The sequence below is a fragment of the Opisthorchis viverrini genome (assembly GCF_000715545.1).
Source record: "Opisthorchis viverrini unplaced genomic scaffold opera_v5_256, whole genome shotgun sequence".
NCBI lineage: Eukaryota > Metazoa > Platyhelminthes > Trematoda > Opisthorchiida > Opisthorchiidae > Opisthorchis > Opisthorchis viverrini.
The window spans coordinates 6,536-24,191 of NW_008751912.1; the positions used below are offsets into that span (position 1 = coordinate 6,536).

Sequence of the window (17,656 nt, forward strand, 5' to 3'; positions counted from 1 at the left end):
GAGTTTGTAATCTTGACCATGTTTGATAATTGAATAGAATAATAGAATTGTGAAGGACACATTCACGTGTATGCAATGCTCTTTCGTGGTCTTTCTATCGGAACTACACGTCTCTTCGTTTCCTCACCCTCAGCCTACACAACTTTGGTGTCCATTAGAATAATAGAATTGTGAAGGACACATTCTTTTGTAGTCTTTCCATCGGAACTACACGTCTCTTCTTTTCCTCACCCTCAGCCTACACATCTTTGGTGTCCACCATCTCGGAGCAACTCGATCGAGCCTACTGTTCGCGTTCCCGTGAGATTAATCCGTGGTTACTGTTGGGGCTAAACCAGAGTGACGAATTTTCACGTTCGATGGAGCTTGCAGCTCAGGATTTACCACTTCGACAAACAAGTTCAGCAGAATGTGATTGGTGCCATGCAATGGATGAACGCAACAATCAGTCGCAGGATATTGGCTTCGATCCAGTCGATTTGGAAGTGCTGGTAAAGAAGTTGCATCAGCATCGTCTACTTGAAACCCTCCGCCCAACACATTTGCTAACACCGCTACCACTTGGATTAGCCACTGTGATCTTACAGCATCACTTGGGAGTGACGAAGAAATCCAGTTTGCCTTCTGACAGTCTGCTTTCATCGTCTGCTCACTTACCGAACAACTCTCCGCTGCTCGGACTGGATGCGGTAGACCCAATTCAGTTCTACCATTGGGCACCTTTATTGACTACAAGCATGATGCTCTTGCGGCATTCCTCGTCCACCACAGTAAGTTCATCCTACTGTATCTTATTACAGACAGGTGTCGGGTAGTATTCGTTTGTTCTGTGATGTTCGGTGAAATGTCTGAAGTGAGTGCGATCAGTTGTTACGAGTCCGTCAAACCATGTTTGAATCGGTCGGCCACTAACTAGATTCGTTTTGGAGTTGAGATGCACTGGAAAAATGGATTGCAACATGCTGTAAAGAACCCAGATGTTGGCAGAACCAAATTACGTTGATTTCATACCTTTTTCGTTTTAAACCGTTTCAAAGACTCGTTTGGCTGTTACGTGATTATTTTGAAAACAACCTGGGATTTATTTTAGAGTGGTCCAATAGTGTTCTCTCCTCTGTATCTATGTGTGAACCTAAAGGCGTTTCGGTTGCGTGTGCGAGCGGGAAGTCCTTCTTGGACTTTTACCATAACTGATGCAGTTCAGCGGTGTTCTCTCTTCCGTCCACCCCCTTTATCCCTTGTATTGTATGTGTCTGCTCCTAATTTCCGTCGAAAAAAACTTTGGCCGGTTAGCCCCGCACAGAAAATCGGACGTCAACCAGGTTGTCATGCTGGCTCAGCTGGCTTTCCGTTCTGCCCTTACTCCAACTTCCATTGGCCTCAAGATCTAAGGGATTTGTGTAACCTCTCCAACTTTGACCCTCACATTGTCTTGCTTGACCACCCCTTGTTTTATTCCTCTTCGTTACCTAGTGGTTTGTTGCCTTCTACCGCACTTCAGAACGCTCGTGTTTGGATTTCAATAGTTTATTAGAGCAGTCTAGTTTTCCATGTTACCCCCTTCTACTTTTACCTTCCAATCTATCCAACGGGAGATATACCACATTTGAAATAGCCAAAACGCCCTTCTAAAATCAGCCCCCGGCTGCAGAAAATTTGCCTAAGCTTCTCGGGAAACACAAGTCAATTGCTCATGACGCTCGTTACTCGATGCACAATGGTCAATGAGAACACTGTCTGACGTCAGGTTTTCAGTGTTGCGCCGAACAAAGGTAATGATTTTGAAAAGTTTGCACTGCTCTGTATGTGTATTCATCACTGTGATAAAAGCAGATTGTGCTGAATAGGCTGAAGGGGATTTCATCATGAGCAGCTGTATTCCGGTTCATAATCGCATATCAAGACAGCATTTATTTCAGAAGAGCTTGGTAAACAATCGGTAGTTTTTACCAAGCTCTTCTGAAATGATGACTTCTCAATCGGTTCCAAACATTTTCCAATCGATTGAAGACAGCATTTAGTTTCGCTGCAATAGCTGTACGTATTCTCCGGAATTGAATTGTGTTCTGAAGCTCTCATGGTTACCGTCTTTGACAGCTCTGTAGGGCGTGAATTGAGGAAACTGATGTAATGTAATTCCAGTCCCTTGGAAGTTTCTTTTCCTATACTTTTGACAATCATTGCGTGGTTAATCTGATATTTGTCCAGCAAAGCGAAAGATCGATTTATCGCGTTCAGTTCATTGTTGGCTAATTTATGGCGGGACAGTTTATCACTGGATCAATTCATCACCCGATGATTTATTACAAGAAAATTTTTCGGTGGAGCGACCAATCGATTGCAGTTCTGTTCCTTAGTGGGAGCCGATTTACGTCACCGCTGCCTAATTAGCTTGTAAGTCGACGAACTCCTTTGCCTTACCCTTCCGATCCGTGAGAAGCTGAAGATTACCCACAGTTGTTCCACGATAACCCACCCTAACCAAGTGTGTTTAATCACGACTGATATGCACATCTACTTTCATCCCGCTTCGGAGCGAATCAATAGTTTTTACACTCATGCCGATCTCCAGAATCACTGATGTGTTTACGGCACAAACTCAACCATATTAGTCCGCCTTGTTATTCAACTTGCCCATCGCTAAGTCGGTCGATGGCAGTTGGGCAATAAGGCAGATAGTCCAACTGCTATCGATCTTCTGGCAAACTCAAGTAAACCCAAACCTAGTAGATAAACTTATTCGCTTCTCGATATGTTCGTTTTTATAAGGATTAACACAACTGACTGTAGGTGATGCTCTGACAGTTTGATGAATGATCTAGCTGTGCATAGGGTACATAAGGGACTTGTTTTGGTTCTCAGTGAACCTAATCGTTGTGCTAAGTCTTTATTCATACGCCTCCCGAACACTGTTAACCAGTTATACCTCTGGGTATCCTGCACAGAAAAGGTGCGAAGGGATAAGCGATTTGCTAATCGACTTGCTGAAAATGTAAGCGGTGTTACGAATGCCGGGCTGGGCTCCATGCCAATCACTCATCAGCTTTGTCTGCTTGCTGGTCAAACCACCTCAGCTGGTGTGGCAAATTTGCAAGAAATCAGGTGATTTGAAAATTTCGAAAAATAAGTGCACAAGTTTGTTGCACAATGCAATCAACTCAATGGAAACACGTGAGGAATACCCGCACTTGCCTTCGAAGCTGGATTCCGTACCTATATTTGGGTGTATAGTGAATGTAACCATAGTATAGCTTGACGGATAACGTTATTGAGGGATAATATCATATCCTTAAGACATGATCTGACTGGCCCCCCTCTTCTAGGTTGTAACCATAGTATAGCTTGACGGATAACGTTATTGAGGGATAATATCATATCCTTAAGACATGATCTGACTGGCCCCCCGCTCTCTTCTAGGTTCCAGCTGCGCACCTCTGGTGATGCGGTGGCTGCTGCGGCTGGATATCCCGGGGGTAGGAATTGGATTGAGCGACCGAGAAAGGGCGTCTTTACTTGACTAGGTATCCATTGGTAGTCGCCTCTGAAAGATTCGTTTGTCAAAGTCTTTGAGAGAATCTCGAGAAAATGAGGTCCATCACACCCTGTTTATTGTATACCTACGCCCCAACGCTCTGGATCCGCCAAAAGCAATTTCTACGATGCTCTTAGTGTCTTTTTACAGCCTACTAAAAGCTCAGATCTCGTTGTGGTTGTTGGTGGCATAAGCATTAAGGTAGGTGGACAAAGTGTTGCTGAGGCTTATTTGGGTGGTCGTCTTGGGTTGAACAGGAGACGCTGCAGATGTCCATCAATTATAGACGGTGCCTTTGCAGCACTAATTTCCGGAGCAGTGGGGATCACTTGACAATGTGGTGCCCACGAACGGACCTGTGTGGCGCTTTAGATTATCTGGTGAAGCCTAAATGAAAATAGCTGACAGCAAATGTCGTTTGAACATCCTAATAAGCTTCCTTTCAAGTATCTGTTTGACAAAATCGGAAAATCGGTTGTACTAGATTCCTTTGCACGTGACGCTTGGTCCTTTTTAATGCAGGCTGTCCCAAGTCGAATTCGGAAAATTTTGAAGTTTGTGGAACAGAAAGTCAGCTTCTTCTAATAACATGCCGTTTGATCTTAGTTTTTCTCTCTGTCGGATAGACAACACTCTGAATTGCGTTTGATTCGTAGAAATAGGCTCAGAGAAGTCTATGGCCTGGGTTCACCTGCGACATCCCTTTGGTGGTAGATATTTAACCCGAGCCTAGTGGGTTTGTTCATCCGATCCAGGAACTTAGATTATCGGGCGCATTCACATCTTGAACCAGCTTTCTAGATGAAGTTGTCTGTTTTTGGAGTCTTTATACACTGCCAAACTGTCCATCGATCCCTTTTATGCTCTCTTGTTATTTTTTGAGCTGCAAATCGTCTTGTTTCTCCTTTGTTTTAGTCTCATCGTGATTAGGGTTTAACAACTCCGTAAAAACTACCAGGGGGTGAGGGGGTTACTAAACTCACTTCATTAAAAAAGAACTCATTAAGCGGATGTCGTCACATCCAAACAAAGCTCGGTCGGAAGCGGCGAGTAGGACGGTCGAACAATCCGGTTGTCTATTTCAGGCGTCTCAAAATAAACCACTTTTGGACACTTCAGAATCCTAAGCCTTTGGATGGTGCTCTCATAGAGAAACACACCAAATCCGCCCACTCGTAACTTCACTGGTCGTAGCATTTCTTATGAATCGGCGACATTGTTAGAAGCCATGTTTTTTAGCTGATCGTTTTTCTGTTTGTTTGAACTTCTGTTTGGCCGTTTTAATGGCTCAGAGTACGTGAATGCGCATTTACTATGTGGATTCACTTCATGCTTTATGCGACAACCCGTCGGCGTACGTGCCCATATTCTGATGTCAGAATTGTCGCGTTTTGGTTCACGTTTATTCGATCGTAATTATGACATTACTGCTTCCGTGCTCAGCTTTGATTTTTTTCCTCCTGACAAATTTCACTTTGCGCACCATCGTTCTGCGGAATTTATATCTCCAAATTTTAGTAAGTGTACAACTTTTGAAACCAGATGTCAGGACGTGTGTTTAGGAATTTTCGAGTATTACATCGCTAATCCCAGAGGGAAATCAAATTTTCTGTCAGGACGTGTGTTTAGGAATTTTCGAGAATCCCAGAGGGAAATCAAATTTTGACAGTGTTCAAACTATTGGTAGCCCGGTTGCATTTGTTAGTTGTTAAGCAAGGGGCTGCTGGTCTGTCTCTCTCTAACTTAGCTGTTTGCAAATTTTCCTCAGCAGTCAGAGGGACATCTCCAGTGACCATGAGAACAATCGGGTAGGAGCTATGTCGTAGTGTCCTAGATAGTGACTAAACAGAACTAACCAACTTCTAACTGCCTACGTACTGAATTGACCAAAATCTATTGAGCGCTAGCGCATGGACGTATTGAAGCCTGTGTTTGATTAGTAATTCTGATGGTTCCAGCCGATCGATCGTGGGTGGAGTGAACGAGACTACCCCGATCAATAACATGGATGGGCTCCCGCTTTATGATTGTCAGTGGGCTGAATGAAGCATCCAAACTCATTGATTACTTGTCCAACAACGGATGCGAATACGGTCCCCATTTTTGGTGGTTCTGGATTATTGGGAGAACGTACTCCTATTTGCCCTAGATAGACAGAACATACTTAGATTAAAAGGCTTGTCTGGTTGACCATCAGTCTACTCATTCAACCATTCTTTCCTCTGGATAATCACTCGTCATCTCACCACTAGTGTGTAAAATCTCGTTCGAGTCTTCTGTGATTGCGTAACCCATACCTGATTGGATCTTTCAAAAACAACTAGGAAGAAGCGGATGACACCTTTCTCATCTGAGATGATGTTGCAATAAAACCCTCATATATTTTCGCGAAATCCAAGAAGATGAACTTATATAGGAAGATCCCAATGGGAAATAACCAGGCAGTCCTTTTTACTACCTTCACGTGAAGGTTATCTGTCTACCGGGTACTTACTACATAGATCCAGAGGCATGACTTCACATAATTCCATTGTTGGAATTCGCCGAATGGAAGTCAGGGAATAGTAGTCCATTCATATGAGGTCTTTTCCCTGTCCAAAAAATTTCAAGCCTATTCTTATTTCACTTCCCACTATGTTCTAAACTTGACATATTCCGTAGGACTGCCAGGCCGACCAAACGGACAGGACCGTGGATCACTATGTTGACCACCCGAGTTCGAAATCCACATGGGTGCGTTCAAATTGGCTTCCGTCCACAATCCGGACAAGCTGTAAACGTGGTGCTTTAGGAACTGTGAAATAAACTCTACAGACATCGGTTTGATATCTTTTTCCGGTAGAGAATCCTGTTGGGGATAAAGTTCTGAAGATGTCTCTCATCGTCTTTAAATTGAGAAAGACACCATTTTCTGAAGCAAGCAATTCTCCAAACAACTGTTCTGCTCCGCAAAGTTCATCTTCACGAAAAGTAGTAAACCGGCTTTAATGTGTGAGAGTCCCAACATCATTTGATATTCGGATACCATCGAAAACATCCATGTCTTTTATTGGTGTCGCTCCGTTAACCTCGACTTTGCTTTTTTCGATCTGAATGGTAGTTACTCTTCCTCGCCCAGCGTCGATAGTGCGATGCAATCATGCGATGGCTCTGTGTGCTGCAGGCAGGACACCCAGGTTTTTATAGTGTACAACAGAATTTATTTAGCGTACTTGTATTGACTAGTCCACTGATCATGCACTTTTCACACCACGAATATTCAACTATACGGAAGTGTGCATACTCCAACGACCTACCTGTTTTCTCACTCGACTATATACTGTGTTCTATCCAGAACCGAACCACATTCAAGACTACTTTTTGGCTACGCTTCCAATGCTCCAAGTAGCTGGTCCATTTTCACTATGTGTTTCCACTGTTGTGTACAAGTTTATTTCTCATAGGAAGAATAAAAGATGTTGGATAGGCAACAGCTCGTCTTTCTGTAGAGTATGACTGGACCATCACCGTCTTTCTGATGTAGAAAACATATTCATATCATGCTGACGGAAATTGACATAACAGTAATTTGTTGGGGTAAGGAGTGAGCTTGTCAGTTTGCCTCTGAGGTGTCGGTTCCCTTTCACATCAAATCTAACATTCACGCTAATACATACGTACAGGTTACCAGTAGAACATAGTAACTAGGTAAGGCTGCGTTTCTCGCCAGTAGCCCAAATGACCGGTTCGGGTCAGAATAAACTCATGGCACGGCTAAGAATGCTGTCTTTTCTGGAGCCACTTCTAACTATCCGAGTTTCAAGTTTCAAGCGATCGGACTGCCCAAGTCACAGTTTTATCCACCCGATTTTGTAGAGTGTTGTGGATTTTCATGCGACTCGGAAAATATCGAATCAAATTTCAGGCCCCTCAAACTCCAAAACTGGTCTAAACTGATCAAATGTTAGTTGTCGGTTTGATTGTTCGCCCTTAATAAAATCTGGTGCCTTCGCCTTTTCCACACATTGGTTGAGGGTGGAATTTATCTGTCTTTCCACAATTCAATCGTGAGGGGGGCACTGCAATTTCAGAGTTGTAATTATAGCGGCCCGTATAGCACAAATTTATCAGCATGAAGAAACAAGTTTCTAACAGCCATTTTACTCGTTTGTTGTGAAAATATATGGGGCTGTCGTGACCGCTTAGTGTATGTGGTACCAAGACAGATTATCGCGCGAAATATCGTTCTCCTGAACTATTGCCTAATATCCTCTACCTTGCGTACTGTTGTAAGCTCTTAGTTACCGGGTTAATTTTGTAGGAAGACGAGTCGGCTTACTGATGCCACAAATTGCAACAACCCAGGAACCATGGCCTTGAGTGAGGTCTCCCCTGTTCTTAACAATAAACATAATGAACAGGTCGTATAACCGAGCGTTACTTATCTCTTTGACAGTACTAATTACTGTTTTAGCGGACTGCTTAGCATTGCCTTTTCCTTTAACCTAGGTCGTATAACCGAGCGTTACTTATCTCTGACGGTACTAATTACTGTTTTAGCCGACTGCTTAGCATCGCCTTTTCCTTTAGCCTCTCTCTCTGCCATTCGAGTTGTCACTATGTGGTGTCTACGCAACGATTTTTTTTGTTTCACGCAGTTTTCCATGCTTCCCACGGACTCTTGCTGCCTCCATTGCTCTCTCTCTGCCATTCGAGTTGTCACTATGTGGTGTCTACGACAGCAACGATTTTGTTTCACGCAGTTTTCCATGCTTCCCATGGACTCTTGCTGCCTTCATTGATAAACTAGTGAAAAATACAAAAATCTTTCATCTTAGTTGGTTGTTTCTCAGATGATGATCTATGTGACAGGTAGGTTTTCGCTTTCCACTTTTTTGAAATATCCCAGTCCTTCCATGAATCATTATTGGTTGCATCGGTATTTTATGAGTCCCTTGAAATGTTTTTCTTAATATTATCGTGCCACGAGTGTGGCTACAGCCGGTTTTGAGCTGTCGTAAACTGTTAGGTGTACGCACGGTCTTGCTGGCCGTGAACTACTGGGTGAAAATGCTGTGACTCACTTGAGTGTATGCTTCAAATACAACCATGTTACTTGTTACTCGTAGTGCACTGTGATACGGAAGCCGATCATCCCAATCCCACCACGGCCTCACACGGAAAGTCTATACAATCACCCTTTCACATTTTCTGACCACCAACTGCCTGAGGATCCGGCTCACCCACCTCACTTTCTTCTTGTTCTTTCCACACAGGAACAACCAACGACACTGCATCCAATTCTATCTCTGAAGCTTGGTAACGGGCCACTTTCTGTTCTACCGCCGTCTTCTCCCGCACAAGTTTCTCCCAGGAATGCCTGGCTTTCGATGACACAGTCAGTCAATCACGTGGTATCTTTGCGGCGTTTTCGGGTCCCGTGCTACTGTCGTTGGGCAATCAGTCCAGATCCTAAGGATAACGTTAAGAGATCTGGCTCCGATTCGAATTCTCCAAAACTTGCGTCCAACCTCCAACCTGATCGTTCCCCTAGGCTCTTTTATCCGTTTTTCAATGAAGTTCGTGTGAGTTTGAACTCTTTCAGTCTTTTTTTGAAAATTAGGGCTGAAATATTTAAGGGCATCCAGGAGAAATAGTAAGCGCCCATGCTGTTTATCTGGAGTGATCATTACTCGATCGATTTATCCGTCAAAACTTTGACCTATCCTTCCTTCACAATGCGCCGCAAACTGCCAGTGAACTTCCGACTTTTCCGTTCTTGAGTGTGTTTCCGAGTTCAGGATGCCTTGTATTTATTAGGTTTTATCTTGCAAGTGAAAAGAGGAGAGACTTTGTAGAGTTGTTGCACCCTTGTTTGGAGTCGTTGACAGTACACATCTCACTAATCTCACTAGACTCGAACCCCTGACCTCCCGGTTATTAGTAACAAGCTATACCGTTGTATTCGCCGCCGACTGTTTACCCTATTCGGGATATGCGTCCGGTGTACTATGTTGTAGCTATAAGTTATACACTAGAGTAGTGGGCGCCTCGGTCCGTGGTAGCCTTATGGGTTGTATCCACTTAATGTGTCCTGAACCAATTAGGTCATCATTAGACTACACGTCCGATTCATGTGTAAACAGATTTACTTGCTTGAAATGTATAAGCCAGATGTGTACCACAAGAAAAATACGTTTATCTTTATCGAAAGCCCACAGATGGATAACGCTTTCGCTACCGGAAACAGCCGTGCCCCACAACAGTTGATATTATCGACTGGTCATGGGAATTCAACGACTCATGAATTCACTGATAAAAATTCCCACTGCAAAGATGGGCCAAAGACTCCGAAGAGTGGTTTGGCTGGCCCCTGTATCACAGCCTCCTCAGACAGTTCATACGAGCTAATGGGATGTAAACCTCAATCGCCCGTCAGAAATAAAGTGGGAAATATCCGTGCTGGAACGTGGGAAGACACCAGGACAGGGCGGTCTGTATCCAGCCGTCTTCAGAGTAGGCGGAGAATTCCTGGTGGTCCATCCGATCAGACTGACTGATGTGATTTGGGGTGAACAGAAAGTTCTTGTAGAGGGGGGAGATGTCGACGGTCATTCCTTTCTTCAAAAAAGGTACGCGGACGCCGTATAAAAACCATCGTGATATCAGCCTGGTAGCTGTGGCATCAAAGGTGGCTTCAGGTTCTATGCTTTGAAGGTTTACTGAACATAAGGAAGATAGAAAATCAAGCTGGGTTCCGTCCTACAAGACGACCTATCGATCAGATCTTTACTCTCTGACAGATTCTGGAACAGTGACACCGCTTCCAGCACCCAACAATAGTTGTCTTCCTTGACTTGCCCCTGCCTTTGACTCTGTGAACGTCAGGCTTTGTGACAATCTTTATAGAACAAAGGTGTCCCCGTAAATTCTTGACCCTCCATAAGGCGCTCTAGGCCAACTCCTGTGGACTTGTGAAGGAGAGAAGCTCTCGCCTTAGTTCACTACATCAAGTGACATAGGGCAACGCCATCCTCTTTCAGCTCTTCTTATCGTTGATATGATTACGGAAAACTCACTATCAACCTTTAATGCTTGTGAGGTCGAAATGCTCGTAGGGCATTCGCTCACAGATATCGAGTATGAAGACTACATAGCTCTTCATAGATCTGACTCCGTGGTAATGCAAATAATAATAAATAATCTTAATAATTACGCCTCACGGTTTGACATACTTCACGCCTGCAATGTGTAAAGTGCTGCTGCAAGACTAAGTGGGCTAGAAACCCAACCTCATGTTTGCGGATGAGCCGTTTGAGGTAGTAGACACATTCACCTACCTGGGCAGCTGTATAAGTCTCGTTGGTCTAGCCAAAGACGATGTTCGCAGAACAGCTTTCGTGCACCTGTTTGGCGTAAGCGTGGCATCACCTTATCCGTCAAAGATCTAGTTTGCAATGCTGCAGTACACTCCATATTATCATACGGGTCAGAAACCTGGCCACTGCACGCTGAGGTCGTCAAAAGACTCAGTGTCTGACCACCGATGTCTTCGGAGCATTGCCGAGTCTGGTGTGAACACCGAATCAGTAATGCTGAAGTACATCGAATGGTTTTCGGAGGAAATAACTCGCCCACGATAGATGAACTGAGTTCACTCCATAGGTTGCGCTGGCTCTATCACGTGATCAGGTGGCGCATGCAACCAAGCTGTCGTTCACAATGCATAGCTCCCCTCCCGATCTCCCCAATAAACCATCCACTCTCAACGCTGTCTACGTATCGATTATATGAGCTGCCGCCTCCAATGTATAGCTACCTACCTCACCCTCCCAAATTACCGATGAACGAAACTGTGGCAGCTATAACTGTACTGGGGCAAGTACGAGGTTTTTACAGCCGATGGCGACGCCGGGGATGATGATTGGATGGTCAGCTGCCGTGACCATGCTCGAAGTCCACCATAGCATTCTTTCTGCATTGCATTTTCGTGTGTTATGACTGACCGATATCTCTTAGTATTTTAGAATGCCTGGCTTTCGATGACACAGTCAGTCAATCACGTGGTATCTTTGCGGCGTTTTCGGGTCCCGTGCTACTGTCGTTGGGCAATCAGTCCAGATCCTAAGGATAACGTTAAGAGATCTGGCTCCGATTCGAATTCTCCAAAACTTGCGTCCAACCTCCAACCTGATCGTTCCCCTAGGCTCTTTTATCCGTTTTTCAATGAAGTTCGTGTGAGTTTGAACTCTTTCAGTCTTTTTTTGAAAATTAGGGCTGAAATATTTAAGGGCATCCAGGAGAAATAGTAAGCGCCCATGCTGTTTATCTGGAGTGATCATTACTCGATCGATTTATCCGTCAAAACTTTGACCTATCCTTCCTTCACAATGCGCCGCAAACTGCCAGTGAACTTCCGACTTTTCCGTTCTTGAGTGTGTTTCCGAGTTCAGGATGCCTTGTATTTATTAGGTTTTATCTTGCAAGTGAAAAGAGGAGAGACTTTGTAGAGTTGTTGCACCCTTGTTTGGAGTCGTTGACAGTACACATCTCACTAATCTCACTAGACTCGAACCCCTGACCTCCCGGTTATTAGTAACAAGCTATACCGTTGTATTCGCCGCCGACTGTTTACCCTATTCGAGATATGCGTCCGGTGTACTATGTTGTAGCTATAAGTTATACACTAGAGTAGTGGGTGCCTCGGTCCGTGGTAGCCTTATGGGTTGTATCCACTTAATGTGTCCTGAACCAATTAGGTCATCATTAGACTACACGTCCGATTCATGTGTAAACAGATTTACTTGCTTGAAATGTATAAGCCAGATGTGTACCACAAGAAAAATACGTTTATCTTTATCGAAAGCCCACAGATGGATAACGCTTTCGCTACCGGAAACAGCCGTGCCCCACAACAGTTGATATTATCGACTGGTCATGGGAATTCAACGACTCATGAATTCACTGATAAAAATTCCCACTGCAAAGATGGGCCAAAGACTCCGAAGAGTGGTTTGGCTGGCCCCTGTATCACAGCCTCCTCAGACAGTTCATACGAGCTAATGGGATGTAAACCTCAATCGCCCGTCAGAAATAAAGTGGGAAATATCCGTGCTGGAACGTGGGAAGACACCAGGACAGGGCGGTCTGTATCCAGCCGTCTTCAGAGTAGGCGGAGAATTCCTGGTGGTCCATCCGATCAGACTGACTGATGTGATTTGGGGTGAACAGAAAGTTCTTGTAGAGGGGGGAGATGTCGCGGGTCATTCCTTTCTTCAAAAAAGGTACGCGGACGCCGTATAAAAACCATCGTGATATCAGCCTGGTAGCTGTGGCATCAAGGTGGCTTCAATCGATCAGATCTTTACTCTCTGACAGATTCTGGAACAGTGACACCGCTTCCAGCACCCAACAATAGTTGTCTTCCTTGACTTGCCCCTGCCTTTGACTCTGTGAACGTCAGGCTTTGTGACAATCTTTATAGAACAAAGGTGTCCCCGTAAATTCTTGACCTAAGGCGAGGCGCTCTAGGCCAACTCCTGTGGACTTGTGAAGGAGAGAAGCTCTCGCCTTAGTTCACTACATCAAGTGACATAGGGCCATCCTCTTTCGTTGATATGATTACGGAAAACTCACTATCAACCTTTAATGCTTGTGAGGTCGAAATGCTCGTAGGGCATTCGCTCACAGATATCGAGTATGAAGACTACATAGCTCTTCATAGATCTGACTCCGTGGTAATGCAAATAATAATAAATAATCTTAATAATTACGCCTCACGGTTTGACATACTTCACGCCTGCAATGTGTAAAGTGCTGCTGCAAGACTAAGTGGGCTAGAAACCCAACCTCATGTTTGCGGATGAGCCGTTTGAGGTAGTAGACACATTCACCTACCTGGGCAGCTGTATAAGTCTCGTTGGTCTAGCCAAAGACGATGTTCGCAGAACAGCTTTCGTGCACCTGTTTGGCGTAAGCGTGGCATCACCTTATCCGTCAAAGATCTAGTTTGCAATGCTGCAGTACACTCCATATTATCATACGGGTCAGAAACCTGGCCACTGCACGCTGAGGTCGTCAAAAGACTCAGTGTCTGACCACCGATGTTTTCGGAGCATTGCCGAGTCTGGTGTGAACACCGAATCAGTAATGCTGAAGTACATCGAATGGTTTTCGGAGGAAATAACTCGCCCACGATAGATGAACTGAGTTCACTCCATAGGTTGCGCTGGCTCTATCACGTGATCAGGTGGCGCATGCAACCAAGCTGTCGTTCACAATGCATAGCTCCCCTCCCGATCTCCCCAATAAACCATCCACTCTCAACGCTGTCTACGTATCGATTATATGAGCTGCCGCCTCCAATGTATAGCTACCTACCTCACCCTCCCAAATTACCGATGAACGAAACTGTGGCAGCTATAACTGTACTGGGGCAAGTACGAGGTTTTTACAGCCGATGGCGACGCCGGGGATGATGATTGGATGGTCAGCTGCCGTGACCATGCTCGAAGTCCACCATAGCATTCTTTCTGCATTGCATTTTCGTGTGTTATGACTGACCGATATCTCTTAGTATTTTACTCCAAATACCGTTTTCAGGTTATCCTGACATCTCGATCACTCTCGAGTACTCCCGTTCGAAACCCTCCCATCGGCCATGAATCTCGCTGTACCTGTCTAAGACTCTTGTCCACATTGTCCGCTCAGTGCACCCCGACCCATGTGCCACTGACGGCCATTCAACGTAATGATTCGTTTCCAGTCTCAAATGGCTACAACCACCAGCAAACCGTTTCGAATTGTGAAGCTACCATCACTGTCAGTCCCCAAAAAGCGGGTCATGGAGACACAGAAAGTGTTACCACCACTCGTGACCCATGCTGCAACTCCAAGTGCGCAGATTTCGCCCATTGCCTTCTTCAGCCCCATCAATGGACCGATCTGATTAGTCGCTACTTGCAGTTGGTGGAAGAGTTCGCTGTAAGTTTCCCTTGTTTCTAATCACCATAGGTCAACACAAATTGCTTCTGAGCGCAGTGCTGTTTGTCCTTTTTTTTTTACAAAGTTGTGTATATTCTAAAGTCTCCATTCGGCTGTTGAACAGTCTTTCCTTTTAAGCTCTATTTTGTAAAGAATTTGATTTTGGATTTTTCTAAGTTCAGGCCTTCCCAGACTAATTGTGCCATCATCCGTCAATTCATCTGTCTGTCTGTCTGTTGCCTTTGAGCCCGGACGCCGCTGTAGCCAAAACCAAATTACCCGTTTGTGCTTGTGAATTCCCGCCTGTACAACACGCCGACCGTAACACGTACTGATCGGCTATCTATCAAAACACGAATCACAGTGATCTGCCTGATCCCTCGTCGTCGGGAAAAAAGTGATGACTAGTTTTCCCCAGTTTAAAATAAATTAGTAAAAATGGTAGAGGCGTTTCGATTTGTTCCGAGTTAACCGAATTTTCAATTCCCATTGCGCACGTCGTGATACAAGCGTGTGCGTTTGTCTGTAGCTTATCAGTTTGCTTTCAGTGCTTCCGGTGGCGTCACGATTTGTAGACGCAAAATGCGTGTGTTATCTATTGGGCTTGAGAGATGGTCGTTCGGTGTATTTTTTTGCAAGCAACGTTTTTCATAACCAGCACTCCAGGTTTCGACATTGGTGTTGGACACAGCCTTGTATCTGAGGACTTCTCCTAGATTCTCTTAAAGTATTCTGATGAATATTTTACTGAACAAATCGTTGGTGCTATTCGTTCCACCCACGAATTCTGACCGTACGTGTTGCCCACTGCTAATCACTGTGTTGCATTCGTTAAGCCAACTGATTGAGCCTAGCTCACTTAACAGATCAGCCTCACATCTTTTCACCAGCTTTTTAGATAGCGGTGCAGTCCTTACTTCTATAAGTCAGGCTACACTGCACTAAAATTACACAGCAGCATGTGTTCTCTGTTTCGATAGTTTCAGTATTTTATGAAGCTTCCAGTCCACTTGTTACAATTGTCTCATTTAATCTGATTTTATTTTTTAGAAGATTCGCATGCTGGTCAAATATAATTTGTTTTCTTCTTTGCGTCGTGATGTTTGCGGATATCATTTGCAAGTTTTCTGGTGTCAGTTGGTCATGTTAAATTTGACTGTTTTCGAGAAATACACTCATTTGCAAATCAATTTGGTTTTCACGAGAGACTCAACTGAACGAGAGATTCAGTTGAGTCTCTCGTGAAAACCAAATTGATTTGCAAATGAGTGTATTTCTCGAAAACAGTCAAATTTTGGTTCAAGTAGATCATAAGGTTGACGGAAACTCAAGGACTGTGCCTACTTGATGAGCCCCAAGAAGGGCGAAACCGATCGTGAACTGTCGAAGAGTTCTCAGCAACCTTGTGAATAGTTTCCAGCATGATAACATCAAGTTTCTTCGCCGCCAAGGATGGTGGATCCGATCCCGGATTGGGGATTTTGTGTAATGAAAACCAATTTATTCACGAAACGCCGTTGCTGAAAACACATGAGAGGTAGGGTAGCAGCTGATATCATTGTACAATCCGTATACACGTCATGTATGACCACGATGATAACGTTACTGTTGACGAGGATGTTTTTATTGTTGTGTTTGGTAATGGTGATGACTGTGTTGGTCAGTGTGATTTACAGACTGTTGATGACAAGTGTATCGACACTTGGAATTCCCCAAGTTTATCCTGTCCCCATTTGTAACTCCCGCCCCACTTTTGTGTTTAGTACGTGTATATGAACTGGCGGTTTTTCCTTACGACTTCACTCATTTGGCCTTGAGGTCATCCAGCCATTTGTGGCCGACTTTGTGCACGTGTAACTGTCTCACGTGGGAGCCTGTTTGTTCACCCTGTTCGTACTTTTGTAGTCCAAGTGGACCATTTGTTTTGGACGAGTAGCTACTGTCGAGTAATGTAACGGGCGAACGGTACCTTCGAGTGACGCGTAACGCCAGAACCCTCGGGAAAGCAAAACAAATTCGCAGCTTTGTTTCCGGGTTTTGGTGCATGCAACAACCCATGATGTCGTGCCCTACAACCCGACTGGCATCATCGGACAACTAAATTGCAATCTGTGGCCATGTGGGAGTTTCCTAAGCAGACGAAGCATGCATTATGCCCCCGTATGCATTTCCATCTATCAGGAACTTCCACAGATAGAAAGCGCTGGCAGCCGGAAGTTGGATGCGGCTGTGAACATAATGGGCAGGCGCTTGGACCAGTGTCCGCGTCTGGCCTAGTGTTGCTTAGGCAATTAGTGAGACCATCCCGTCTAGGGGCTTGGTTGGTAGAACTTGGCGATACAGGAGGGCGTCTTACGTCCTCGAGCCAGTTGCCCAAACCGACTCCGTGCAACCCTGGAGCTCGTGTTCACACACTCCGTCAAGTCAGTGAACGTTGGGTCCCGGCCACTCATCGATATCTTATCTGCCACCTCAGCCTGTTTGTGCTGCAATGGCGAGGGAAGAGAACGCACGATTCTCTTTACAACCGCTAGTGAGTACAAGTCGGAGACGTAGCGCATTTGCGTTAGCGCAATTCCACAACTGCGCATTTTTATGCACAAGTCCGACAAAGACTTGGCTGCTACAGTGGTCTGTCGTGCTAATCGAAACAGGCTTTCAAGTAGATAGCGAGGCTGACCAAAGAGATTTCGTAGAATCTCCCGAGACCTGAAGTATGCTACTTCAGGCGAGAGCATCACACATTCTTCAATAGCCACCTTGCGCGTACGCTGGATTCCCTCTGTATTGATGTATGTTGTCTGTCAGAAACAAGGACGCAGGACGCAAGTACTGTGATCGAACTGACTGCCCCCTCGCTCTCTTCCAGGTTTAGACTGCGCACCTCTGGTGATGCAGAGGCCGCTGCAGCTGGATATGCTGGGGTGGGTATTGTATTGAACGAACGAGCGGAAGCGTCTCTGCTTGATCGGATACCCGTAAACAGTCGCCTCTGTGCGGTTCGTTTGGCAACATCGGTGAGGGAATCTAGAGGAAGTGAGGTTCATCGCACCTTGTTTATTGTTTCTGCTTACCCCCAACTGACTGTAGCTCTGAATCTGTCAAGGACAGTTTCTATGACGCTCTAGGTGCCCTTCTACAACAGGCTAAAAGCTCAGATAT

At 44.9% G+C, this 17,656-nt stretch overlaps 1 protein-coding gene across 1 annotated transcript in view; it reads left to right on the forward strand.

The window, feature by feature from the left end:
* Nucleotides 1-237: 237 nt before the first annotated feature.
* Nucleotides 238-17,656, forward strand: part of T265_14756 (hypothetical protein) — a gene marked incomplete at both ends in the record, with an annotated part of 28,590 nt that continues 11,171 nt past the window's right edge. The window contains 6 exons of the mRNA XM_009175098.1: nt 238-770; nt 3,683-3,733; nt 8,788-9,096; nt 11,539-11,748; nt 14,114-14,494; nt 15,545-15,630. Coding sequence (XP_009173362.1) covers nt 240-770; nt 3,683-3,733; nt 8,788-9,096; nt 11,539-11,748; nt 14,114-14,494; nt 15,545-15,630 — 1,568 coding nt within the window. The remainder of the gene's footprint in view (nt 771-3,682; nt 3,734-8,787; nt 9,097-11,538; nt 11,749-14,113; nt 14,495-15,544; nt 15,631-17,656) is intronic.